The sequence below is a fragment of the Purpureocillium lilacinum genome, assembly GCF_023168085.1.
Source record: "Purpureocillium lilacinum CBS 284.36 DNA, scaffold_5, whole genome shotgun sequence".
Classification (NCBI taxonomy): Eukaryota; Fungi; Ascomycota; class Sordariomycetes; order Hypocreales; family Ophiocordycipitaceae; genus Purpureocillium; species Purpureocillium lilacinum.
Window position 1 is genome coordinate 4,112,140 of NW_027072115.1, and position 24,580 is coordinate 4,136,719.

At 59.7% G+C, this 24,580-nt stretch overlaps 9 protein-coding genes across 9 annotated transcripts; 5 read left to right on the forward strand and 4 right to left on the reverse strand.

Annotated features, from left to right (window-relative positions):
- Positions 1 to 556: 556 nt before the first annotated feature.
- Positions 557 to 2,741, forward strand: PLICBS_007845 (uncharacterized protein; the record flags this gene model as incomplete). The annotated part of the gene is made up of 3 exons (XM_018321317.2): positions 557 to 583; positions 662 to 1,057; positions 1,161 to 2,741. 3 exons carry the CDS (start codon positions 557 to 559, stop codon positions 2,739 to 2,741), a joined length of 2,004 nt encoding a protein of 667 aa, XP_018181214.2.
- A 434-nt stretch (positions 2,742 to 3,175) lies between these two features.
- Positions 3,176 to 5,918, reverse strand: PLICBS_007846 (translation initiation factor 3 subunit c; the record flags this gene model as incomplete). Its single annotated transcript, XM_018321318.2, has 3 exons — positions 3,176 to 4,444; positions 4,499 to 5,478; positions 5,564 to 5,918. The coding sequence occupies 3 exons, from the start codon at positions 5,916 to 5,918 to the stop codon at positions 3,176 to 3,178; spliced, it is 2,604 nt and encodes an 867-aa protein (XP_018181215.1).
- Positions 5,919 to 6,366: 448 nt separating this feature from the next.
- Positions 6,367 to 7,147, forward strand: PLICBS_007847 ([4Fe-4S] proteins maturation; the record flags this gene model as incomplete). The annotated part of the gene is made up of 2 exons (XM_018321319.2): positions 6,367 to 6,714; positions 6,779 to 7,147. 2 exons carry the CDS (start codon positions 6,367 to 6,369, stop codon positions 7,145 to 7,147), a joined length of 717 nt encoding a protein of 238 aa, XP_018181216.2.
- A 324-nt stretch (positions 7,148 to 7,471) lies between these two features.
- On the reverse strand, positions 7,472 to 8,997 carry PLICBS_007848 (60S ribosomal protein uL30; the record flags this gene model as incomplete). Its single annotated transcript, XM_018321320.2, has 4 exons — positions 7,472 to 7,931; positions 7,985 to 8,151; positions 8,327 to 8,438; positions 8,987 to 8,997. 4 exons carry the CDS (start codon positions 8,995 to 8,997, stop codon positions 7,472 to 7,474), a joined length of 750 nt encoding a protein of 249 aa, XP_018181217.1.
- A 336-nt stretch (positions 8,998 to 9,333) lies between these two features.
- On the forward strand, positions 9,334 to 10,034 carry PLICBS_007849 (40S ribosomal protein uS11; the record flags this gene model as incomplete). The annotated part of the gene is made up of 4 exons (XM_018321321.2): positions 9,334 to 9,397; positions 9,470 to 9,542; positions 9,651 to 9,811; positions 9,883 to 10,034. The coding sequence occupies 4 exons, from the start codon at positions 9,334 to 9,336 to the stop codon at positions 10,032 to 10,034; spliced, it is 450 nt and encodes a 149-aa protein (XP_018181218.1).
- Positions 10,035 to 10,408: 374 nt separating this feature from the next.
- PLICBS_007850 (uncharacterized protein) lies at positions 10,409 to 13,894 on the reverse strand (the record flags this gene model as incomplete). Its single annotated transcript, XM_018321322.2, has 1 exon — positions 10,409 to 13,894. The coding sequence occupies one exon, from the start codon at positions 13,892 to 13,894 to the stop codon at positions 10,409 to 10,411; it is 3,486 nt and encodes a 1,161-aa protein (XP_018181219.2).
- Positions 13,895 to 14,702: 808 nt separating this feature from the next.
- PLICBS_007851 (uncharacterized protein) lies at positions 14,703 to 15,947 on the reverse strand (the record flags this gene model as incomplete). The annotated part of the gene is made up of 1 exon (XM_018321323.2): positions 14,703 to 15,947. One exon carries the CDS (start codon positions 15,945 to 15,947, stop codon positions 14,703 to 14,705), a length of 1,245 nt encoding a protein of 414 aa, XP_018181220.2.
- Positions 15,948 to 17,415: 1,468 nt separating this feature from the next.
- On the forward strand, positions 17,416 to 20,581 carry PLICBS_007852 (HIR complex subunit; the record flags this gene model as incomplete). Its single annotated transcript, XM_018321324.2, has 2 exons — positions 17,416 to 20,422; positions 20,475 to 20,581. 2 exons carry the CDS (start codon positions 17,416 to 17,418, stop codon positions 20,579 to 20,581), a joined length of 3,114 nt encoding a protein of 1,037 aa, XP_018181221.2.
- A 944-nt stretch (positions 20,582 to 21,525) lies between these two features.
- Positions 21,526 to 23,013, forward strand: PLICBS_007853 (uncharacterized protein; the record flags this gene model as incomplete). Its single annotated transcript, XM_018321325.2, has 3 exons — positions 21,526 to 21,883; positions 21,938 to 22,065; positions 22,138 to 23,013. 3 exons carry the CDS (start codon positions 21,526 to 21,528, stop codon positions 23,011 to 23,013), a joined length of 1,362 nt encoding a protein of 453 aa, XP_018181222.2.
- Between the last annotated feature and the right edge of the window lie 1,567 nt (positions 23,014 to 24,580).

A 24,580-nucleotide genomic window follows, 5' to 3' on the forward strand; every position in this document is an offset into this window, starting at 1 on the left:
TGGAGCCTCCGTTGACGGCTGAAGCGCCCCGGGCAGCTTGCCAACCAGCCCAGCTCGTGTCCAGCAGGGCCTGCGGCTCCGCCGTTCACAGCCGCCGCATCTGTTAGACTCTCTCAATCACGGCCATGGATTCTTCACTGCCACCCTAGTTCGCGAGCTGGCGACCAAAAGCCACAATCTGCCAGGGGTTCAGGGGGAGGGGGGGGGGGGGGGGGCTGCGGCGCCTCCAGACACGACAACGACTCATGGTCAGCACTCAGCCCAACCTGACCTGACCAGAGTCAGATCAGACGACGATAGTATTTAACGGCAGCGCGCTCCCGCGGTGGCATTGTCTCTGCTCATCTTTCAGGAACAGGCTCCGCGCATGATTACCTGCACAAGGCGCAAACTCATCCAACCGTTTTCACTGCCCAAAACATCCATTCGGCGCTACCCGCCGCCCCTGACCATCGCGGGTTTCAACGTCCGCCATCCTCACTCTAAAGTCCAGGCCCTCACGTTTTTCTCATCGCCACTTAAACGGTAACCACAGCCGCTGCGATCAACGCCCATAATGGCATCCAGCTGGGTCGTCGAGACTGTACGCACCCCGCCCATCCCATAGACAGCTCTCAGTGACCTACCCTCCAGCTAACCACCCTTTCTCTCTCACCTGCAGCCCGACACCTTTGTCGCCAAAAAAGACGAAGTGGCGGCAGAAGCCAAGGACGACCACGAGCTTACCCAGGACGACAGCAAGCTTGCTCGCCCTGGCTTCGGCCTACCCCTCGACTGGCTGCCCGCCAAGGGGCGATTCCCAATCCTCATGTCCCCGCCTAAACCGTCTGTCTACGGCGGCTGGGACAACGGCGACGGCCAAGAGTGGTCTGCCGCCACCCTCCTCATCCGTGAGGCCTGCATGCTCAAGCTCGTCGACGACCTCACCGACAAGCCCGAGTGGTGGCGCAAGATCCGCGACCCAGAAATCGTCGCCAAGTGGAAGGCCGAGGCTTTGGCCATGGACTGGCAGGCGTACCGCCAGTACGCAGACTTTACGCCCAACATGGTGGACGCGGTACGCAACGAAACCCTTCCCCGCGCTGAACGTTGAAGACGCACCGTCTTTTTAGATATTGACTCCTTGTACGTTACTCTGACTGACGCGAGCGCATTCCCAGTGCTTCGACGAGATCCGCCGCAAGGCCGAGCTCTATGAGAAGACCGGTCTCACCCCCGTGTACGACTATACCGTCGCGGCCATCAAGTCGGACAAGCTCATGTCCGAGGACCTACGCCTCGAGCTCATTGCTGGCGTCAAGGCCCTCGAGGACGTTCCCGACGAGAAGAAGGACTGGCATCCAGGCAGCGACGGTAAGGTCCTCGACCTCGTCCACCCGTCTCTCTGGCCGCTCGTCTACGGCCGCACCCGCGTCCTCTCTGACCGCCGCGTCCCTCTGAGCGACTCCCTCGCCTACAGCGGCCTCGGCGACGTGATCCCCGCACCAGACCCTGAGCATAACAAGAGCCGCATCCCCTCACGCCGCTGGGGCCGCGGCGACGACGACGTCAGCGCCTACTCAACGCGGTTCCAGTGGCTGCCGTGCGACGTCTCGCTTGATGGCCAAGGCAATTCCACCATCGACAGCTACATCAACAACCTCCACCCCGTCGAGCACGCCGGCCTGTATCCCATCATCCAGCGCTTCATCCAGGCGTCCCTCCCTGCATGGAACCTGCTCTACACGTGGCCCGACCACCTCTCGTTCCAGCGCCTCACAACCACCCGTGCGGGCCCCATCTGCACAACGCCCGACATCTGCGGGGAGCACTACGAGTGCAGGCCGTCCGCCCGTCCGCTCGGCCCAGAGGAGGAGCCGCGCGAGGAGGACGAGGAGTATGAGGACGACTACGAGACCTCACCGCGCGGTGTCCTCGACCAGCAGTGGTTCAGCGAGACACACGCCATGGATCTGCCCGACGCGTACGTCCCGCCACCCGACGCCGCCGACAAGGAGGACCCCAAGAACCGCGTCTTTCCCGTCACGTCAGACGACGTCAAGACGTCGGGCTTCTTCCACGACGCGCGCCGCGTGCAGGTCATCGTGAAGCTCGCCAACATCCACCTCACGCCCGACAAGCCCACCTACGACGGCGGCTCGTGGCACATCGAGGGCCAGCTCAACGAGCACATCTGTGCCACGGCCCTCTTCTACTACGACTCGGAGAACATCACCACCTCGCGGCTGTCCTTCCGCACGCCCGCCAACTCCGAAGAGCTCTCCACCGATCTCGACTACGCGCAGTCCGATTCCCGCTCCATCCACCGCACCTTCGCCATGCGCCCGGACTCGGAGAGCACCATCCAGGACGTTGGCTCCGTGCTCACGACGCAAGGCCGTGCCGTCTTCTTCCCCAACCTCTACATGCACCGCGTCGAGCCCTTCCGCCTTGCAGACCCCCGGCTGCCGGGCCACCGCAAGATCCTCGCCCTCTTCCTCGTCGACCCGGCCGTGCCCGTCGTGTCCACTGCAAACGTCCCGCCCCAGCAACGCCACTGGTGGAAGGGCGAGGACCACATCCGTCGCAGCTCGCGGCTGCCTCCCGAGCTGACCTCTATGGTCCTCGACAATGTCGACTACTTCGTTGACGAGGATGAGGCAAAGAAGCTGCGCGGCGAGCTCATGGCCGAGCGGACGGCGATGCAGGAAGCCACCGACGGGGCCCTCAACAACGTCGAGTTCAACTTTTGCGAGCACTGATTCGACGACTCTGACTGACACTGAGCTGAAAGCAACATGCCCGTCCATCGCGGCCGTCACGTCGAGGGAGGGAGCATAGCACACATGATGGAAAATGGCGGCCATTCTATGTAATCCTTATTTTCACTTTTCGTCTCGCGTCACTCGTCAAGCAACCACTTGCCGCGTGGCGAGAAGTGCCCTCCTTTCCTCGTCCGCCCCGTCGTGCTGCTTACTTTCCGTTGACATTGTTGGCCCTCGCCCAATCTCTGCAATCCCCGACGGAGAAAATGCAAACCCAGCCCATCCATGCAAGAGTCAAACAAAAACGTAGGCGCGAAAAGCGTGTTTCCACTCCGAGTCCCCCCCTTCCCGTGCCCCCCTTGGCCCTCGTTCGACCCTGTCAGGCAAACCACGTAAAATCAAGACGCCTTGTCCCCTCCGTCCATGCGCACCTAGCCCCGGACGGCAGCGCCGAGGGCACCGCCGGTGAACTGCGTGCCGCCGGCCTGTCTCTGCGTGTGGCCACCCGCGCCGGCGCCACCCCGGCCCGTGCGGGCACCTCCCCTCTGGCCGCCGCGGCCGCGGCCGCGTCCGCCCTGCCGCTCGAAGGCGTTGCTGGTGCCCTGCGTCCGCTGCTCGAGCGTCCGCTCGTTGCTCTCGATGAGGGCGCTGGCCTTGTCTGAGAGGGTGAGCGCCAGAGACTGCAGACGGCTGAGCTCGACGCCCTTGCGGAAGATGACGTTGGAGGTGACCTGGTCGAGCGACGCGGCCAGCTCCTCGTGGCTGATCATCTTGCTGACGACGGCAGCCACCTTGGTCGCGTCCAGCTCGAACATGCCGCCCAGGGTCTCCAGGGCGAGCGTGTCGTAGAAGGGCGCGTAGGTGAAGAGGTAGGTCCGCAGGCCCTCCTCCTGGATCTGCTTGGCGAGCATGGCCTTGATGTCCTCTGAGTTGGGCATCAGCTCCCAGATCTTGATGCTGTGGATGAAGTTGGTCGACTTCTTCCACTCGCCCGCGGCGAGCGCCTTGGACGCCTGCATGACGTGGTCGCGCGTGTTCTCGGGCGGGCCCGTGAAGATCTGGCGCTCGTGGTACTCGAGCATGCGGCGGTACGTCTTGCTGATGACGCGCTTCTTGACGTCGGGCGACGAGCCCGTCTGCGCCAGCAGGGGGATCTCGAGCAGCATGCTGCACGTCAGGTAGACGCACTCGAGCAGCTCCAGGTTGATGTGCATGTGGAACGGCAGCTGGCGGCTCTTCTCCAGCCTCTCCTGCTCGGGAGAGACCTGGCTGTACCGCTGCATCATGACGCCCTGGGCGAGCAGCTCCTTTTGGCGGCCGCTGCCGCAAATCTCCTGCAGCGTGTTCTGGGCGTCGTACACCAGTCCCTTGCGGAAGGCGCAAAGGCCGACCTGCACCAAGGTCCTGTTGTAGAGGATCTGGCTCTGGACGTCAAAGTTGGGGATCGTCTCCTGAAGATGGGACATGAGCATCATGTCGCGGGCCTTGTAGTACTCGCCGTGGAGGGCGAGGAAGTAGACCTGGCACAGCATGGCTCGGGCACGGATAATGCCATCGCTGTTGCTGAAGAGGTAGTTGCACAGGACGTTGACCAGGTTGCCGGCGTCCTGGGCCTGGGCCCGCGTGGTGATGACCGACTCGACCTTGTCGCCGACCGTCTTCCAGCAGTTCTCCTCGAACGTCTTGACGACCTGGGCAGGCTGAAAGGCAGGTTAGTCGACTGGCCAAGAAACATGTATCAAGAGATCTCTTACCTTGAAGTAGACGTGCTCCAGCCGCCGCATGACGATGCGGTTGACGCTGTCCTGGGGGATGTCGAGAGACTCATCCTTGCGCAGGTACTCGTAGTAGAGCATGCCCTTGAAGATGATGTTGTACAGCGCGCCCTCGTCCTGCAGACGGTCGATGTACTCGGAGGTGTGGGGGTCGATGCTCTGCAGGGAGCGGACGAGCTCGTCGTCCAGTCTCTCGACATAGGACACGATGCTGCCGGCGACCTTGATGTACTTCTCGCCAGCCTGCAGCGTCGGGGGCTTCTCATCGTCGTCCCACTCCTCCACGTTCTCGACCACCACGTACTCGTGATCCTTCTCGAGCAGCTCCAGCAGGGCAGACAGCTCCTTCTCAGCCGCCTTCCACTGCTCCAGGGGCATGACGTTGGAGGTGCCGCTGCCCAGGTCGAAGCGGGCGGAGACGAGGGTGAGGAGGACGCGGATCTTCTGGTAGGAGGTGTTGGCAATCTCGTAGAGCTTCTCCATGACCTTGATCTGCTCCAGGCGGTCCGTGTTCTTCTTGCCACGGGACTCCATGATGGTCCGGAGGTGCTTGAAGATGCTCTCGGGGGTGTACTGCAGGGTCCTGCCGCCCTTGCCGACGGTGGCGAAGCCCTCGTCGCCGAGCTCCTCGACGGGAGCGTCCAGCTCCAGCTTGGGCAGCTTCTTGGCCTTGGGGGCGGGGGCCACCTCCTCCTCCTCGTCCGACTCCATGAAGCCGTCCTTGTCCGCCCGGTAGGCGTCGACCTGAGTCTGGTACTCCTTGTTGGTCTTCTTGATCTTCTGCTTGACGGCGTTGAGGGCGCGGGCCTGGGTGGCGTTCATCTTCTTGGGCGTGACCTTTTGCTTCGCGATGGACTCGTTCATAAAGTCCTCCAGCTCGGCGATCGCACGAATGTAGGGCTTGGGCGTCTTGCCACCATCTTGCAGCTTGGTGACTTGGCGGTTGAGCTTGTCGAACTCTGCAAAGGGGGTTCACGGTTAGCGTCCTGTTTTGCCACACGCATCGTGCTGCGCTCATCGAGGGAAAATATCAACACCACATACCGGCAGAGATGAGCGTCCAGTCGCCGTTCTTTTGGCCGTTCTCAATCTTCTTGATCGAGTCCAGCAGCTCCTCCAGCCGCTTGCTGGCGGCACTCCTGACCTTGTCGCGCACTTCGTCATCGCTGTCGTCGCTCTCGGACTCGGCGTCCCTCAAGAATTTGCTGGCGCCCTGCGCCTTGCCGCCCTCCTCGTCGCTGGTCTCCTCCTCGCTCTCCTCCTCGGAGCCCTCGTCGGAGTCCTCGTCGGAGTCGTTCTGGTTGAGATCCTGCTCCTCCTCCTCCTCGGAGTAGAGCTCCTCCTCGTCGCTGGACGAGTCGGTCGAGCTGTCGTCGCCGCCGCGGAAGAATCGAGACATTTTGCCGGTAGATGCGAGGCTGGTCCTTTCGGGGTCTCGAAGGGCAAGGGGATCGATGCGTTTCGCGAGGGTGCGCGGGGTTGGTGATTCGGACGGCTTGTGAGGGAGGGTCGAAAATTGATGATTTTTGGTGGGAGGTGGGGCGTGGGAGTTTGGGGCTTAGCGAAGGTACCTCCGTACCGCCTCTGTGCCTCGAGTCACTCACTTGGCCTCCCCTCTGTGACTCTGGCCGCGGGCAGGTGCCTGGCCTGGCCTGGCCGGCCCAAAAAACGGCTTACCTCAGCGGACCTCGCCGCTGGCCACTGAACTCGCGCCTATTGCTGGTTAGCCCAGCGGAAGGACTCGGCTGAAGCTGTACCCTCCTCGGCCGCCGCATCTTTTGCTCGTCGATTTCTCAGCAGCAAAAGCACTCACCTCGACCCATGGCATACTCGGCCAGCTCGACAACATGACGCCTCTCCGCTGTGCCAACGGCACCTCTGCCGCGCGATCCTTTGTGCAGATAGCCAGTCGCGGCTATTCGACAAGCACAGTATACGCCACCGCGCCCCTCGACTTCCTCGTCCCTCGTGGCGCTGCCCTCGTCCGCGGGCGGATAGACAGCGCTCTCCCAAGGGCATTGTGCTTGAGACCACGGTCACCCACATTCTCGCCTCTGCCGGCTCCGATACAGCGCTCCCAGATTAGAAACTTTTCTGCCTCTGTTATCCACAATGCAACGACCTGTGTCCTCAATCCGCAAAAGGACGAGGATGGCAACGACATGATGCTGGAAATCACCCCGCGGGCAGCCAAGGTATGTACCAACTTGACGGCGGCACGCTGTCATAAAGGCGAACCTCCCTGCTAACTCAACCCAGCGTCTGTCTGATATCATGAAGAAGGACGACAACCCCAACCTCGCGTTGCGCATCCAGGTCGAGAGCGGCGGCTGCCACGGCTTCCAATACCTCATGAGCCTCGTCACCATACCGACCGAGGGCGCCGAGGAATGGTCCTCCGTCGTCAACGAGGACGACAGCATTTTCCAGTACACGCCGGAAGAAGCTGAGTCGATGCCGAGCGCCAATAGTGCAAGGATAATACTTGACGAGCCGTCTCTCGACTTGCTAAAGGGGAGCAAGGTTGACTTCACGATGGAATTGATCGGGTCGCAATTCAAGATTGTCGACAACCCGTACGCAACGAGCAGTTGCGGCTGCGGCACGAGCTTCGATATCAAGATGTAGCGTGGCCTGGGCCTACGACAAACCTCCACTCATATGGGAGTCCCTTGATGTACACTACTTCATCCTACACACCCGTACCTTCGCCGAGCCGTTGCATGTCCACTAGCGACATCATCATAAATGTACGAGACCATTGGGAGGGACTTCACGCTTTTATAGTGCATAGACAAACAAGCATTGTCACGGGACTGTCACATGATGGAAGCTCTTATCATTCAAGGAATCAATTTACCACAAAGCCGTGTCGTGATACCAACGCCGAGCAACCATGCATTTTTAAACCATCCCAGCCAACCGGACCCTACAGCCAACCAGAGACCTAATCTAGTTCATCTGGCGGATGAGGGCGTTGATGGCCTCCTCGCGGTTGCCAAGGTCACCACCCTCGATGAAGTGCTTGAACTTGCGGGTGCGGAAGCCGCCAGTGGGGTTGCTGAGCTTGAAGGGCCACAGGAAGTTGGCGGCCTGCTTGAAGTTGGGGCCGACCGTGAAGATCTCGTGGATGAGGTCCTCCATGCAGACGATGCCGTACTTGCCGAGGTTCTCCTCGATGATGGAGTTGTCGGTCAAGGCGACGCGCTGCTTGTTGACCTTGCCGTAGCCGCGCTTGTAGACGAGCTCCTTGACAGACTTCAGGTTGGGGTAGCCGTAGGCGATCCAGGGCTCGACGATCTTGAGCATCTCAGTGGTGGCCTTGGTGACCTTGATGAAGACGCCGTTGTTGATCTGGAGGAGACGGAGGAGCTGGAGGATCTTGCGGGGCTTGGGGGGCATCTTGTTGATACTGCGAAGGGTCAGTCACTGTTGGATTCAGGCGCAGTGGACGAAGCGGCTTACCCCTTGATGCGGACGACGAAGATCAGCTTGGCCTCAGCAGGGATGTAGGCCGAGTCGTTCTTCTTGGCAACGCGGGCCAGGCGGATCTTCTCGCGCTCGGCATCGCGGTACTCGGTGACGTACTTCTCAGCACGCTTGAAGATGACACCACGCTTCTCCTTGTTGGACTGTTACGTCTTGTTAGCGGGTTGGTCCCGGAAAAGACGAGTGTGGAAACGTGGGTTGTCCAGGCATGTCAGACCCGAAAGAAGGTTAACATTCAACAGCATCGACTTGATGTCTAGTTGAAGGGGTATGTTTTGCATCACTATGCCGCGAAGGGTTCGGAGGGCATCCACGTACGGTCTTCTTCTTCTCCTGAGCAGCGGTGCGCTCGGCGCGAGCCTTCTCCTGGCTCTTGCGCTTCTTGAGCAGGGTCTCAGGGACCAGGATCTGCTCGTTGGTAGGGACGGTACTGCAGGGCAAAGTCAGATTAGTACGGGTCCGGCATACCGTGGTATGGAACAGAGCGCCGGTGCGAGAACTGTAGCTGTAGCGCGACATTCTCTGCTTTGGCTGACTCGAGATGGTTTTGATCGGTGAGCCGGGAGACAATGGTTCGCAATCTCTTGCACCGATTGTGACTCCCTCCAATTGCTCATCCGACAACGACCCCGGACAAATGTCCAGGAAGGAAGAGTTGCAGGCTGCTTCCATGAGGCATTCTCAGCCAGAGTGGAAGTGCGCCGAGGCAACAATGAATTTGAGAGAGAAGGCATTTCAATCCTTCATCTCCAACACCCCAAGCGCCGTCTCTCTCCCGCCAGGCAAACCATGCCTGGACAGAAGAGGGAGACGCTCAGGAGAGATCGAGCTGGCAGAACTTGCGGCGTCGAGAACGATTTCGAGCCGCCTGCCCAGCGAGAGGACCACGAACAATCTGCAAACGATGTTTTTCGTATTCTCGATACCGGGCGCCGCTGCCCATGATCGCACGCGTGCTTTCAGGGAGGGGGGACATACGTGGCACCCATTTTGACGACGGCTGTGGTTGATGTCGGTGGTTAGTATAGGCGGTGGTGGAGGGTGGTGAGGAAACTGGCGATGGGCCTTTTTTCTTTCTTTCCCTTGGGCGGAGAGTGGAGAGTGGTGGAGCACCCCGTGCAAATTGCAGGTAGGGTAGGGCTTTATTTTTTCCCGCCCACAGCCAAAATTTTCCTGCGTCGCCCTTTTTCTGCCGTGCCCCACCGCCCTGATCCGCCCGCCACTAATCCACCACCAAAGCCCAGCCCACCACGATATTTCCTACCGAAAGCGAGAGATTCTGCATTTCCAACGCCCAGGAACCAGACGTCGCCAAATCCTCCAAAATGCCCCCCAAGAAGGTCGCTGCCCCCAAGGAGAACATCTCCTTGGGCCCCTCTGTCCGCGATGGTATGTTGATGCCGAAAATTTGGAGGAACCATGGTTGAGGAAGCCCGGTCGTGGCTGACCGTTTTTGCACAGGCGAGCTCGTCTTCGGCGTTGCCCGCATCTTCGCCTCCTTCAACGATACCTTCGTCCACATCACCGATCTCAGGTTCGTCCTGCCTCTCCGCTAGCGAATTCGCCACTCGACGGGCGTCGAAACGCTGCAATTCGCTCTCGAACTTGAAGGGGAGCCGCGTTGCTAACACGAATCGTGCAGCGGTCGCGAGACCATCACCCGTGTCACCGGTGGCATGAAGGTCAAGGCCGACCGTGACGAGTCCTCCCCCTACGCCGCCATGTTGGCTGCCCAGGACGTCGCCGCCCGCTGCAAGGAGCTGGGCATCAACGCTCTGCACATCAAGATCCGCGCCACTGGTGGTATGTTTTGAATCCGCGCCGCGCGACACGCGAGCAGCCATACATGGGACAGAAGACTGACAAAGCTGCAGGCAACGGCACCAAGACCCCCGGCCCCGGTGCCCAGTCTGCCCTCCGTGCCCTGGCCCGTGCCGGCATGAAGATCGGCCGCATCGAGGACGTCACCCCCACGCCCTCCGACTCTACCCGCAGAAAGGGTGGTCGCCGTGGTCGCCGTCTCTGAGCGCTCGGCGCTTGGTTTTGGTGTCACTGGACAGGGAGTGTCGGCTATCTGGTTTCTCTGTGGCGTTGCGAAAAACGAGGGGAACGGCATTTTACGCCTGGTCTCCATTCTCCGCTGCTCCGCCGCCTCTAGCTCTCGCTGGATGGCCTGGCGTTGCGCAGGTAGATAGATATGAATTCGCCCGAAAGGCCTATAACAGTACTCCTTGTTCAGACGCCAAAGTCCCCATGTGAAATGTTCTCGCACTGGTTGTCACGGTGTAGCGTAAAGGACGCGACGGTCGTAAGCTTCATCTATTCGGTATCTACCTGATCCGTACTCCACGCTATGGAAATGCAGAATCACGTCTAGACTGTGACACCTCCCTCGCCGGATTACTTGAATCCAGGCTTGAGCGTCCACATGCCTCTTCCCGCGCCGCTCGCCTTGCTCATGATGGCCACTCGGTTCAGTGCCGTCTTGAACTCGTCGCTCTGCTTCTGTCCAGGGCAGTACGGATTGAAGTGGTCAACGAGCATCTTGCTCGGTACCCGTCCGCCATGCCTGTTGATGAACGTCTTGATCATGGCCACAAAGTCCTTGGCCTTCAAGTTACGTTCCACGCCAGGTGTACCCGAGCGGGAGCTGCTGCCGCTTCCACCAGCGACGCCATCAGCGAGGCCTTGCCGATCCGCGAGGTTGCTCATGATGCCCGCCGAGCTCGGACCTCCGCGACGACGGTTGGCACCCGGACGACCGCCAGTGCCGACCTCACCCGTCCAGGTAACAGTACCGATGGGCACGCGCCGGGCCTCCTGGGCAGCCTGCCGGAGATGCGCTGCCGCCTGGCGGGCAACCTGGTTGGCTTCCTGCCGGAGGACTTTGATATCTGCCTTTGGCTTCTGGGGGCCGTTGACGATTTGCTCATGGTCGTATGCGCTGTTCACCGAACGCGCAAAGATGCCTTCGAGCATGCGCCGCTCGTCGTGGGCAGACTTGTCTTCCTTGTACTCCTCCATTCCGGCGACAATATTCATGTGCTCGAGCTCTTGCTGTTCCTCATCGCTTGCTTTGTCTCCTTTACTGCTCTCCCTATTCTTTCTATTCGCGCCATCTGCATTGCCAATGTCAACCTCAGCGCCCTTGAATACCTCGCTTCGCTGCAAAGCTGGGTCATCGCCAGGGTTATAGCTGAACAAGTCGTACAGATCCGACAGGTCGTACGAGCTCCGCTGCTTCGGATCTTTCAGGACTTTGTTGGTCATGAACTGCTTGAAGATCTGCCGGTGGTAAATCTTTTCTTCGATGGTGCCTTCGGTCATGAGGCGGTAGATCTTGACGGGCTTGCTCTGTCCCAGACGCCACGCACGCTCTCTCGCCTGCAAATCGGTTGACGGGTTCCAATCCGGGTCGAAAATTATGATCCGGTCCGCGCCAGTGAGGTTCGTACCAAGCCCTCCAGTGCGAGTCGTCATGAGGAAGACATGAATGTTGGGGTCGGTGTTGAATTTGTCAATCATGGGCTGCCGCTGGTCCACCGGTGTCTCTCCATCCATGCGGACATAGGTGATGCCGCACTCCCTGATGCACTTCTCAATAATGTTGAGCATTAGCTTGCCCTGGGAGAAGAGCAGCATCTTGTGGCCGTTGGGGATCATGACTTTTTGAAGCAGATCCTTGGTCAGCTGCAGCTTGGCCGAAAGCTTGGGACTGCCAAACGGGTAGCCAGCCTTATTCTTCAGACTCTTGTCCAGCAAATCAGGATGGTTGCAAATCTTGCGCAAAATGTCGATGCCGTACAGCGACTGCCGTCTCCTATTTAGGATAGCCGCAACCTCATCAGACTTGAGAAACGTCTCGTACGCCTTCCGTTGACCGTCCGTCAGCTTGCAGAAGAGCACCTGCTCCGTCTTCTCCGGCAGGTCTGCAGCAACGTCTACCTTCAGCCGCTGTAAGAGGTACTCGCTGATGGTCTCCTTCAAGGCCTCGGCGCATTTTTCAGCTGTCATGACCTGAAGGTTCGACGCATTCGCGTACCCGCCTTGTCGTATGGGTATCTCGAACTGCGTGCGAAAGTTGACGAGGGTCCCCAGCCGCATGGGGTAGATGAAGTCGAAGAGTGACCACAGTTCCGTCAAGTTGTTTTGTACGGGCGTACCAGACAGGATGACTCGATTCGGCGTGCTGAGCTCCTTGCACGTCACCGTGATCTCGGCGTTGGGGTTTCGAATCTTGTGTCCTTCGTCGAGCACTGCGTACTCCCATTCGATCGGGAGCAACTCTTCGGCGTACGTCTGCAGGCCAGTGTAGGTCGTGACAAGCACATGACCCTTGTTCACAACGTTTTTCACGATGCGCCTCGCCGCTCCCTGAGACTTTGTCGCGACTGGCCGATAATGCTCCACGTCGTACTCGTCTTCGAACCTGGCGTTCATCATGCCACTGCCAGACGAGTGCAGAATCGAAACCCGCAGCGGTGGCCACCAACGATGAAACTCGCTCACCCACTGCCGAAGCAGGGTGGCTGGAGCGACAACGATGACCGGTTTGCTGAGCTTCTTGCTGTAGTGGAGCGCTGCGATGAATGCAATCAGCTGTACCGTCTTGCCGAGACCCATCTCGTCGCCAATGATTCCGCCGACGCTCTGCTTGTAGAGTTCGGCAAGCCACTGGACACCAGTCTTCTGGTATCCAAACAGCGAAGGATGGATGTCGCCGGGCATCTTCAGACCATCGTCGAAGACGTGGTCGGCATGGTCGGGGGAGGGTTTAAACCACTCCTCTTCGTCGTCGCTATCAGCTACCGCATCGTCGCCTCCGGCCTGCTGGCGCCTTGCCCTCCTGGCCCGGCTTCGTCGAGAAACCCAGTCCATGAGTCGCCTCTGGTAATGCGCTTCGTTGCCGTCATCGATCTTGCTAAGATCAATTTGCTCTTGCTCCAGCGCTTTAGCCTTGGCCGCGCGCTTCCGCTGCTCATTTCGCACCAGGTCGTCCTCGGTTCCCTGCTGCCAGATGGCAGCATCGGCGGACTCGGAGTCTGAAGACTCTTCAGGCTGAAAATCTGCCGATGGGCTACGGTCTCTCTCGACTCGTCGCTTCTTCCGGGGTCGAAGAGAGAATTCGCTTTGCGCTGCGGAAGGCGAGGGACGCTTCTTCTCAACCTCCGTTTCGTCCTCGAAGCCCGGACGCCTCAGCAGCTGATGCGACGTTGGCCCTTCGACATCTTGGTCGTATTGCTCCGCGGCAGCCTCCTCCTCGGCATCGAGAATGGTATCAGCCAGTTGTCCCTCCAAGCCCTCGGGGCGGGTGCCACCAATCTTGGCAAAGGGCGTGATCTTGCCGGTTCGGATGAGGAATTCGCGATGGCTCTCGCCAGGCAGCCTCTTAGACTTGGTATGGTTTGTCGTCTCGAGCGGATCCTCCTGATGTCGTTTGTCTATGCGGGCCTGGAAGTCGGAGATGTCGCTAGTGACGTGGCGAAGCTCTTCTTCAATTCTGGCGATTTCCTTCTGGACGTTGCGTGACTGGTACGGGTTTCCCGCAACCTTCTCCAGTCTCTTCTTCTCCTTGTCGAGCTGAAGCTGCAAGCGCTGCCGCGATCCATCTAGTTTGACGATACGGTTCTGGTCCTTTTTGTCCTCTGCCTCCATGAGCGCCGCGTTGGCTTGTATGGTGATGTCACGCTCGAGGTCGTCCTGGTCCCTCACAGCACCGGTGAGATTGCGCAGCGCATCTTCCTCGGTCATAGTGGCCGGCTCGGACTCCTCTGGCGTACCGCTTTCTCCGTCTGCAGTATTCTGAGCAGCGGTATCCATCTTGTCGACCAAGGCGGCGCGACCCTCGCCGGGGCTGTTCTCTTGCTGTTCCTGATCAGATGCCATGCTGCTCAAGCTCGATGCTCCAGGACGTTGAGAGAAGGTTTGACAAGATGAGGTTTGCCTCTCCGATAAACGTCTGTTCGCAGACGAGCATTCACTGGGCCACGCCTTGTTGCATCTCGGTTGGAATGTCGTCGGGTGCTGTTCTACGCGGCGACGCAGCGTCACACGCTGTTCACGTTGCCCATGCGGCCAGGAGGTGACGGCCGTGCCAGCGGCAGTAAACTCAAACGGAAGGTCGCTTGAAATGAGGGCAAAATTTGACCGTGGTCTATGGGTGATCCCGTGGGCTCCGTGCCGTGATGCGACTCGGCAAGTGGCGAGGGAGAGTGAAGGAAAAGGTGCCCGGCGATTCTTTGTCGTGACTTTCACAGCAGAAGTGACTGCCTAAGAAGCCCGGCAATGACGATGATAAATGGGGCAAAGAGTGGCAAAGCGCACGCTGTGATTGGCTTGCTGACAATAGGTGCGACCAAAGTGACCCACTCTTGCGATGACTTCACGGCACCTCCAACAATCTCGCCTACCCGGCACCCCGGCTTGACATGAACGGCCTGTTACGACCAAGTGAACCCGGCATCAACGGCTTTTTCAATTTTGAGGGCTACATGTTATTGAATCTTCTCGCTTGGCGATATTTGCAGCGGTGTGCGCCGTGATGTATGGGCCAGCTACCATTTACACCCACACCCTCCCCTGACACAACAATCCCTTGACATTAGTAGGTCTGGACTATGGAGTCGACTTGCCTCCTTCGCCGTGAAGATATCAGCAGCATCATGCAACGATGAGGCGTTTTCACGACGCAAGATTAGCCCTTGCGGGGAAGGATAGTGGGCTTGTCCAAGTCCTTCAGATCGCCGTCGTACCGTTTGATGCGCTTCTTGAAGACGCTTGCCTGGTCATCGAGTCCTATGGCCGTGGCAAAGTTTATCCAGCCCATGCGCACGTCTCGCGTCGCCAGCTCATAGATCTCGCAGAGCTTCGCCGCGTACTCGGCATCGGGTGCCGCGGCGATCGCGAAAAGCCGCCGCACTACGTTGACCCAGCAGGAGATGTAGTCCACGTCGAAGCTCGATTCCGGGTAGCGGAACTCGAGGGTGCCAAACTTGGACATGGCAAGCGTGCATTTGCCGCCGTCTCCGCCGCCGGCCTTTGGGACGCGCAGCCTCTCCCCAAGGCTCTTACAATCGTGCTCCGAGAGAATGGAACAGACAGCCTGGAAGGTGCGCTGCTCGTCCTCGCAGCGACCCTTTGCCTTGTCAAGCATCCGGCGGAGCTCAATCACCTCCTCCAGGTAAGGCGCGCTCAAACCGACAGACGGTGCAGGATTCTTGGCTATGTCAGAGTCTGAGCTTATGAGCCGCGCGTGCGCTGCCTTGGAGCGACCGGCATGGCACAGTTGGAGCAGCAATGGGCGCTCCAACAAGAATACCAGGGCAGCCAGGCGCCGGGCCACGACAATGTCCAGCTCTGCGTCCAGCGGGCTCACGTGGATGTGAAGGCCGCACTCGGAGTTGAGCCAGACCTTGACATCGTTTTGAATGCTGGCGAGCGCCTTTCTGAGCGTGGGCAGGCCACCGCCGAGCTCTTCCTGGTCGGCGAGGATCGGGCTCGTGATCTCTGCGGAATACCAGCGATAGCCGGCAGGAACAGTGATGGCGCGTTCATTGACGGCGCTTACGATGCTTGCTTCATGGGTTACAAACCAGTAGTTGAACTGTTCCTCCTTGCCGCCGGTGCCAGCCGAGACTGGGTTCCAGATACGAAGCTGCCTCTTGCCGCCCACAGCGACGACCTTGTCTGGCAGGTCGGAGTGGTCGGGGTCGTCCACGACGGCGTCCGCGTCACCTATGCGAGCCGTGGGCAGGCCGATACTGGCGAGCACGGCGCAAACGGCCTTCTGGCAAGCCTTGTTGCCATAAATGTCATTTTCACTCACCAAAAGAGTTCTGCCATCGGGCCAGCGGTCATCCTTGGGCTTGCTTCGCTTGATCTCCAGGTCGTGGAAAGCCACCATGAACTCTAGCTCGATCCCGATCCGACAAGGCGACATGGAGTTTGTTTGGCGCGTGCGAGAGGAAGTGAGTGATTGGAATATAGAGAGTGTTTTTGTTTCAATGCAATGATGCTGTGAAGTGCGAGCGACTACGTGGTTGTGAACGGGAACCCATCGCAGCCGCGACAGCTTTATAGAACACATGTTTGCCATGGCAGTGACGCGGTCATGAGAGACGACGGAATAAAGGAGGAAAGGCAAGCGAGCTCATATCATCTTGCGTATGACCAGTAGTGGGCAAACCGCGACGAAAGCGAGGAGTGATTCACCCTCGCCTTGCGCCGGCCTCCTGCCAGGTGCGACTTTGGACCATATTAGCTTCAACTCATACCGCCTAAAGCAATCTCCGGTGAGAGGCGGCTCTAGATGTCAGTCTCGGCAAGGTAGTGGGCGAAATGCAAGCGTTAAACAGGTGTAACGGCGAAACGTGCTGTCACCTGGACATGGAGGTGACGTAGCGGACCGCGAGCCTCTCCAAGGGCAGCTCGTCCACGACAACCCGGCTGCTAGCATGAAGAAAGCGCTAGAAATGAGAATCACAAGCACACCGAAGAGTGGTACGGACGCTCTGGCAACGGCATGGGACATGGGACGAGGCGGGTAGGCTGGCATGAGTGTGACACGCTCGCTGTGTCTGTCCGATGACAGTCGCGCAGCGCAATCTCTACACCGCTGTGGAAAGATGAGCTCTGTAATCATCGAGCCCGTAGAATTGGGCGCGGTATCATCTGAAGAGGCGGGCGACTGGCATAATCATCACACTTGAATCGGCTCGTCGTGGTGTTGTCGTGATGTGGCGGCGTGGGTTCGAGCTGGGAGTCTGAGCTACCCCTCGGCCGTCGGCGGTCGGCCGGAGCATCTTCTCTGCCATGGCAAGAAGTGCAAGGGCGCCATGATAGGAGGTCAATGCAGTCGAGCTGGGGCGTTGGAAAGCGTCCATCCGGTTGGCATTGGCATTGGCATTGGCATTGGCATGGGCCAGGAGGTTCCTTTGTTCGCCGTTGGTGAGGGATCGGTCCTCCCCTCCCTGCCTGGGTTAGGGGTCTTCGATATTTAGGCGACAGCGCAGCTGCGGCACTCGCCAGGCCAATCAGGACCCGGCTCGCGCGCCCTGACCTGCCGTCGGCGTCCCCTGGCAGCCGCAACGGTAGCGGCAGCTGCTGGCCGGGGACCTCCAGGGCTGCTGCGGGACCACCTGCGGGCGGCAGTCTGGGCTCGGGCTGTAGCTCGTCAGGGCGCGGCCTGGAGTGGTGCCGTGGCAATTAAACCCACCTGCGCCCGCAGCAGCACCAGAAGCACGCGGTGCGCGCGACATGGTATCGCGTCTCGTCCGGCCCACCCAAAATTGACAGCACCAAGCAGCTCCCATCATCATCGCCAGCTTCATCACCAGCCGTCGACACCACCACCACCGTCCCATGAAGCACCGGCCCGCACCGCCGCCGCCGCCGCCCTCGTCCCCGAGATGCACATCATCAAGCCCTCGTGGCTGAGCCACAGCGGCGAGCAAAAGGACTTTGAGGTGTACAGCTGCCACGTCTCCCCCGATGGCAAGCGCCTGGCCACGGCCGGCGGCGACGGCCATGTGCGCATCTGGTCCACCGAGTCCATCTCCAGCGCCAACGACCCTTCCTACACCAAGCCGCGACAGCTCTGCCACATGAGCCATCACCTCGGCACCATCCACTCCGTGCGCTTCTCCCCCAATGGCCGCTACCTCGCCAGCGGCGCCGACGACAAGCTCATCTGCGTCTACCACCTCGACAAGTCGGCCCCCGCCACTACCGCTGCCTTTGGCACCAACGAGCCGCCCCCGGTCGAGAATTGGAAGACGTACAAGCGGCTGATCGGCCACGAGAACGATGTCCAAGACCTGGCCTGGTCCCCCGACTCGTCGCTCCTCGTCTCCGTCGGCCTCGATTCCAAGGTCGTCGTCTGGTCCGGCCACACTTTTGAGAAGCTCAAGTCGATCCCCGCACATCAGAGCCACGTCAAAGGCATCACATTCGACCCGGCCAACAAGTTCTTTGCGACGGCAAGCGACGACCGCACCATCAAGATCTTTCGATTCACCCCGCCCGCCCCCAACGCGACGCAACATGACATGGTAAACAACTTTGTCCTCGAGGCTACCATCAGCTCGCCATTCAAGAGCTCCCCGCTCACCACATACTTTCGGCGATGCTCTTGGTCGCCCGACGGGAACCACATTGCTGCTGCTAACGCGGTCAACGGCCCTGTCAGCTCCGTCGCAATAATAGAGCGCACGCGGTGGGACAGCGAAATCAACCTAATCGGACACGAGGCACCGACCGAAGTCTGCATGTTCTCTCCCCGACTCTTTCACACGGTTAAGCCGGAGCAGAACGGTGTGACTAATGGCCACGGCGGCCAGCTTGTCACTGTCATTGCTTCCGCCGGCCAGGACAAGACGCTAAGCATATGGAACACCAACACTTCTCGTCCCGTGGTCATCCTGCAGGACTTGACGGGAAAGTCTATAGTCGACCTCGCGTGGACGCCGGACGGCCAGTCCTTGTACGCCTGCAGCCTGGACGGAGGCATCGTGGCCGTCAAGTTTGACGAAGGTGAGCTCGGCTGGGTAGCGCAGACAGAGGAAAACGTCAAGGCGCTGCAAAAGTACGGCGCCTCGAGAAAGGGCATGGGAATCGCTGAGGACGTCGATGGCCTGATGCTCGAGTCACACAGCAAGGCCGGTGAATCAAAAGCGGTCGAGTCGAGGATGGGCGCGTTAATGGGAGACTTCCAGTCTGACACCAAAGAATCGACCCCCGCGACGAACGGCAATAAATCGGGCACCTCCTCTGCCAAACCCGCACCGGCGGCCAACGGCGACGGCGACACGGAAAAGCCAGCGGAGGAAGGCGCGGACAAGACTGCAGAACGCGTCAAGGAGCTCAAGTCGCGGGTCACGGTTGGCAAGGACGGCAAGAAGAGAGTTGCCCCGCTGCTTGTCTCGTCTTCAGGCACGGGCGAGTCATCATTACCACAGACGCAGCTGGTGGGCTCCACGACTCACAAGGCGGCACAAAACGACGCGCCACAAACGGTTCTCGACATGACAAAGCCGTTTGACGGGCTGCCCACGGGTGGCATCACGTCCATGCTGCTCGGCAACAAGCGGAAGGCCGCCGTAGGCGACGGCGAGGAAGAGGAAGAGGTGACGTCCAAGCGTGCGGCGACGGGACCGACGCCCATCGTCACCGACGGCCCGAATGGTGTCGAGCCCGCGGCGCTCACGTCTATCCGGAACGGAGTCGTTCCGACGCCAGAGTTCCTGCGTCCGGCTGTTCTGAATCCAGCCATATCCTTTGCTCAAGTCCGACTGGCCGTTCCCAAAATCAGATCCCACATCCTTCGACCCCTTGATCGTGGCGTCCTGCAACCCGACACGTCCCTAGACGATGCATCGAAGAGTCCCGAAAACATCATCATGGAGGCCAAGAACGACCCCAGCCCCCGAGATCCGTCACACGTTCTCGTCACGAAACGGGGCGCGCTGGTGTGGCAGGAGTGGCTGCCGAGGGCCATCATCCTGGTAACCGCCAACAAGAACTTCTGGGCCGTGGCTTGCGAGGACGGATCGATACACGTATGGAGTCCCGCCGGACGACGACTACTCAACCCCATCATTCTCGAGTCGCAACCCGTCATTCTAGAATGTCGCAAGCACTGGCTGCTCTGCATCACCGCCGTTGGCCTGGCACACGTCTGGGACCTCAAGACGCAGTCTGCGCCCAGCCCGCCAGTATCTCTAGGCCCCATCCTCGACATTGCATCGACATCTCTAAACCAACATAGCGCCACGCAAGGCCCTGGAGTGACTTCGGCTCACCTCAACTCGACAGGCCACATTATCGTTACGCTGACCAACGGCGACGGTTTCTACTACGCCAGGGAGATGTACACCTGGCAGCGTCTGAGTGAGGCCTGGTGGGCTGTGGGCTCGCAATACTGGAACTCGAACGACTCGTCAATCTCGGCACTCCAGTCAACTGCCGTTGGTCCTGCTGAAGGCAAGGCCAAGGAAGCAGACGTCGCGACGGTGTCGTCTGGGATCATTCCGTTCCTGGAGCGACACACGACCAACGAGTTCCTGCTCAAGGGACGGGCTTACGCTCTTCAGCGCATCATCAAGACGGTCATCCAGCGGAAGGAGGCGGAGGAGCTCGAAAGCACCATCAGCATCGCGCACCTGGAGAACCGCGTTGCCGGCGCGATGCAGCTGGGGGCAAAGGAAGAGTTCCGGCTGTACCTGTACATGTACGCCAAACGACTCGGAGCAGAGGGTACGCGAACCAAGGTGGAGGAGCTGCTCAACAGCCTAATGGGAGGCATCCTCCAAGACAAGGCGGACGACAAGGAGCAGGGGCGAGGCTGGTACAGCAAGGGCGACGAGATTTGCGGCTGGGACCGCAAAGAGTTGCTCAAGGGGGTGGTTCTGATTCTCGGTATGTCGCTCACTGCTTCACCTAGTCTTTTCTACGCTGACCTCAGGATTAGGCAAATTCCGCGAGCTGCAGCGATTGACTTCGCAGTACGCAAGGGTGCTGGAACTTGACCTAGAGGACGGCACCGTCGACGTCGACTCCATGGACGTCGAAGCGTAATTACGCACTTCGGGCGGGCGGCCACAACACGGCTTGACACTGACAGGCAAGCCATGAATGTATTGTAGTGTTTTGTAGACGGGGAATGGGTTCGGATCTGCGCGTGACGGCGGTCGTCTGGCGTTTGGGACGTGAATGAGGCTCTGGCGCAGCGGTGACTACGCCTTTCTGGTTGGCGGGAGGCCTTGATCAGGGGCCGGCGAGGTTCTCAGCGACTCACAAACACTGGTTCATGTTACATACCTTTTACCATTGTCGTTTCTGCTTTGCAGTATATGATGAGAGCCATGGCTTTTGCGCTGCCGACGGGAGCGGGTGAGCGGTGAGATCAGGCTTGAACAGATGCCGTGTCGTCCGGCGCTGCGGTGCCAGAACTGGCCTTGAACATCTGCGGCGATGGGCCAGAGCGCTCTGTTCTGATCTTGAGAGAGTCTGCTTACAGTCATCACAGCCGGAGTCGTCGAGACTTGTTCGCGCACGCGTCGCCCGTCCTGGGTAGGGCTGTTGACCTGATTGCTCTCTGGCTGGCCCTGCTCCTTCCTCCCACCTGTTCCCAACACGTGCTCCTCCGCCCACCTCCGTTCATCTCCCTCCCCGTCCAGCGTGGCAGAATTCTCCTCTTCCATCCGCTCACCCTCTTCCCGTTCTCTTCTTCTCCATACCTCGACCTCTTGTTTCGAAATCTTCTTGTGCTCATTGACTGCCTGCAACATCAGTGACCACAGCTCGTTGGACCTCTCTTCTCCTGCACCACCAATCATTCAATTCACTTCTCCGAATTTCCGTTGATTTGACATCAACAGCTTGCATTACCGTCCTTTCGCGCTCTCGAGAGAGTCTCGCCCCAGTATCTACGGCGCCGCTCCTTTCGCCGTCTGCTTCTCCGCTTCTACAACGCCCCTTGACGCCCCTGGACGCCCTCTTTCCTTTGGCCAGGCGGCAGCATGACGGGCGGAGCACTTGGCCGACCTTCTTTTGTCAATTTCCGACTTTCGGTCTCGGTCTGGCTCTCTTTCTGGATCCAGCTGCTGCTGTTCGCCATCACCACGGCCTCCGAATGGCTCCCCTCTGAGGAACCCCCTCGCGCCGTCTTTGTTGCATTGGCACACGAACAGGACCTCGAGCCGGTCCTGTCCTCGATTTACCATCTCGAAGACACGTTCAACAACCGCTACCGCTATGGCTGGGTCTTCTTCAGCACTGCCCCATTGAGCGACGAATTCCGCCGACGGACGTCGAACGCCACCGCCGCCGTTTGCATGTACGAGGTCGTCCAGGACGACGACCTAAAGGACCCGGGCCGTGCCCCTGACGCTCTGCTTGAAGCTCAGTCCGCTGGATAGGATCACGGACTAGCTGTCAGCAACGGCGACGATAAACGAGACGCGGCCCTCCCCGGTCGACTTCGCCACTGGAAGGCGGGCCGCTTTGCCAACGAGAAGCGCCTCAGGGACTACGACTGGTTCTGGAGAATTGAGCCAGGCGTAAGCTTTGCCCTCGGTGCCTCTGGCTCTGATGCGTCACAAGTCTAGAGGCTAACGGCACCTGCCATACAGGCTCAGTTCGTGCACGATCTCCCGTTTGACATTTTTCGCCTCATGAGAGATCATGGAATTGCTTACGGTTCCAGCAAGACTGGACCCGATGACGGTCACGTCCACGTCACCTCTCCACACGTACACGCGTTTATTGAAGATACAATTAGCCTCTCCCATCCCGAAGCCGGTATGCCTTGGCTTTTGGACGCCATGTGCCACCAAGATGATCTTGCCGAGGGTGCCGAGGCGGAGTGCATCGAGCAGGTGAACGGACACCTGTGGGAGACTGTCGTGGAAGTCTTGCCTGACAGTGTCGAAGGCACCACTAGCATGCCTATGTCGGGTGATGAGCGCCTGGACGGCGCAGACATGTCCGAGACGAGCTGTCCCTTTGAGGCGATGACATTGTGGCTCTCTGGTCTGTACAAGGGTAGACTCACGCCAGCTTTTGAAATTGGATCTCTGGCCTTTTTGCGTAGTCAAGGTTACCAGGCTCTTCTCGAGCATCTGGATAAGGCCGGCGGCCTTTACTCTGGAGGACCACGCGAAGCGTCGACGCCGACCATCAGCGCCAAGATCTTTTTGCCCCAAAAGAGCGTGCTGCGCCTTCGCAAACGAGAGCGGCGATGTCCGAGTCCGCCTGACGCGACGCCCGAGCCTGATCTTGACCTCGACCTGTTTGCTCTAGGCGGCGGTTCTGGCACCGCTGCCAAACGCGTAGCTAGCCGGGCGCAGCAGCGCGGAGCCAAGGACCCGGGTGAGACCATGGCTGGCTTGTTTGCTTTTTGGGAGCTTGTGGTGCAGGACTTTGGCAGGCAAGGCGGTATGCCGGGCCTCCGATCGGGAAACACGGTCATTGACGAGCGCAACTTTGTTCTTGGGCAGTGGAAGTGAGAAATTGGCCGTCACATTTTTGGCAGAGAGCAAAGCAGGAGGACCGGCGGATAGGCGGGCGAGCATTGGAAGGGAGGGCCTTGATCTTGGGCTGGCCTAGATTTACACGTAGTCGAAGCCGATAGAGACGAGGCGCCGCCGTCGTGCCTCACCAATAGAGGAGCATGTTTTGCAAGCAACAATTGCCGTGCAGCAAAATTGACGGGAAGCGCGTGGGGTTTCCAACGTCTCGAAGGCCTCGAAGGTTCATCCGGATTCCGGAAGTGAGGAGAGGTGAGGTTGTGTATCGTGTATCATGTGTGTTTCGGGTCGGGCGGCAGGCGTCGGGCGGTCGGCAAACCGCTGCCGTGGGCATGGTTCTTGCTTGACGGCGACGACGAGGCGTCCAACGTCTGAGCAAGAGAGCGGGGAGTCATAGGGGCCCAAGCCATACGCCTCAGCATCCTACAGGCAGAAGTAGGCAGCGCATTGAAATGCGACAGTAGAAAAGACGCCATGAGGGATGCTTGATGCGGGTGGCGGTGGTGGAAGTTGAGCCCGGTCGATCGAGCTCCGTTCATCGCCGTCCGCGAGGTGGACGAGCGGGAGCCAGCGACCGCTTCAAGCCGAAGCGCCCTGTACCGAGCGCCATTTCAACTTGGCAAGCCATGCGCCGTTATTGACCTGCAGGCCGCCAAGGTGGGATACTTGTCCCATTAAACCTTGCTGGGATGGCGGCGTTGACGGGGGAAAAGGGCGGTGAATAAGGCCAAGGTACAAAATGCGCTTCGGACGGGATGGGGCGGGTTGACGCGCGCGCGGTTGGGCGCGCACTGGGGCGCTGGATCGGATCGGGGGGTTGATGAAGATTTGAAAAAGTCGCTGATGACGCGCGAGGGCGTCGATCGCCGGCGTGTCATCATCGTCCAAGCGAAGTGACATTAACACGCATGCTTGGCAGCTGGAGGGCTCGGATCAGGTATCCGGGGGCGCGGGCTCCACTCTTGCACGGCAGTGGGATGTGATCACTGATGGCGGCCGCACATGGACGCATGAAAAGCCAAGCCATCACATCGTGGTCGTCGCCGTCGTCGTCAGGCATCAATTACCTGCTCTTATGTGTCTATTTGATAATGGCCTGCTGGGGGAAGCATAGGAACCTTTTGCAGCTGCGGCGAGTGTTAGTTATCGGTCAACTGCAGTGACTGATCGGGGTTGGTGACGATGTGCCGGGGCTCGGGTCTCACATGAGGCACGCGTGGGCGCCTCCTGGCTCCAGCTTCCCGCCACCACCAGGGCCCGGCCGGGGCTTTTGGAGCGGACCTGGGACGCTTCCATGTGCCTGGGCTGACGCCTGGAACCTGGAACCAATGACCACCAAAGCCTCGAGCCTCTGCCCAGCCAAATGGAACCCCACAACATGGAGCTGGAGCACACCTCCCGGCCACCTGGAGCCCTGGAGCTTTCCGCCCAGGCGGGTGGGCGGGCACCAGCACCCGTTTTAGGCCCCGGCGTCAGCCCTCGAGGCCTGACGCACGTCGCGGGACAGCGCTCATTCCACCCTCCAACCACGCCCGCGCCCCGCCCA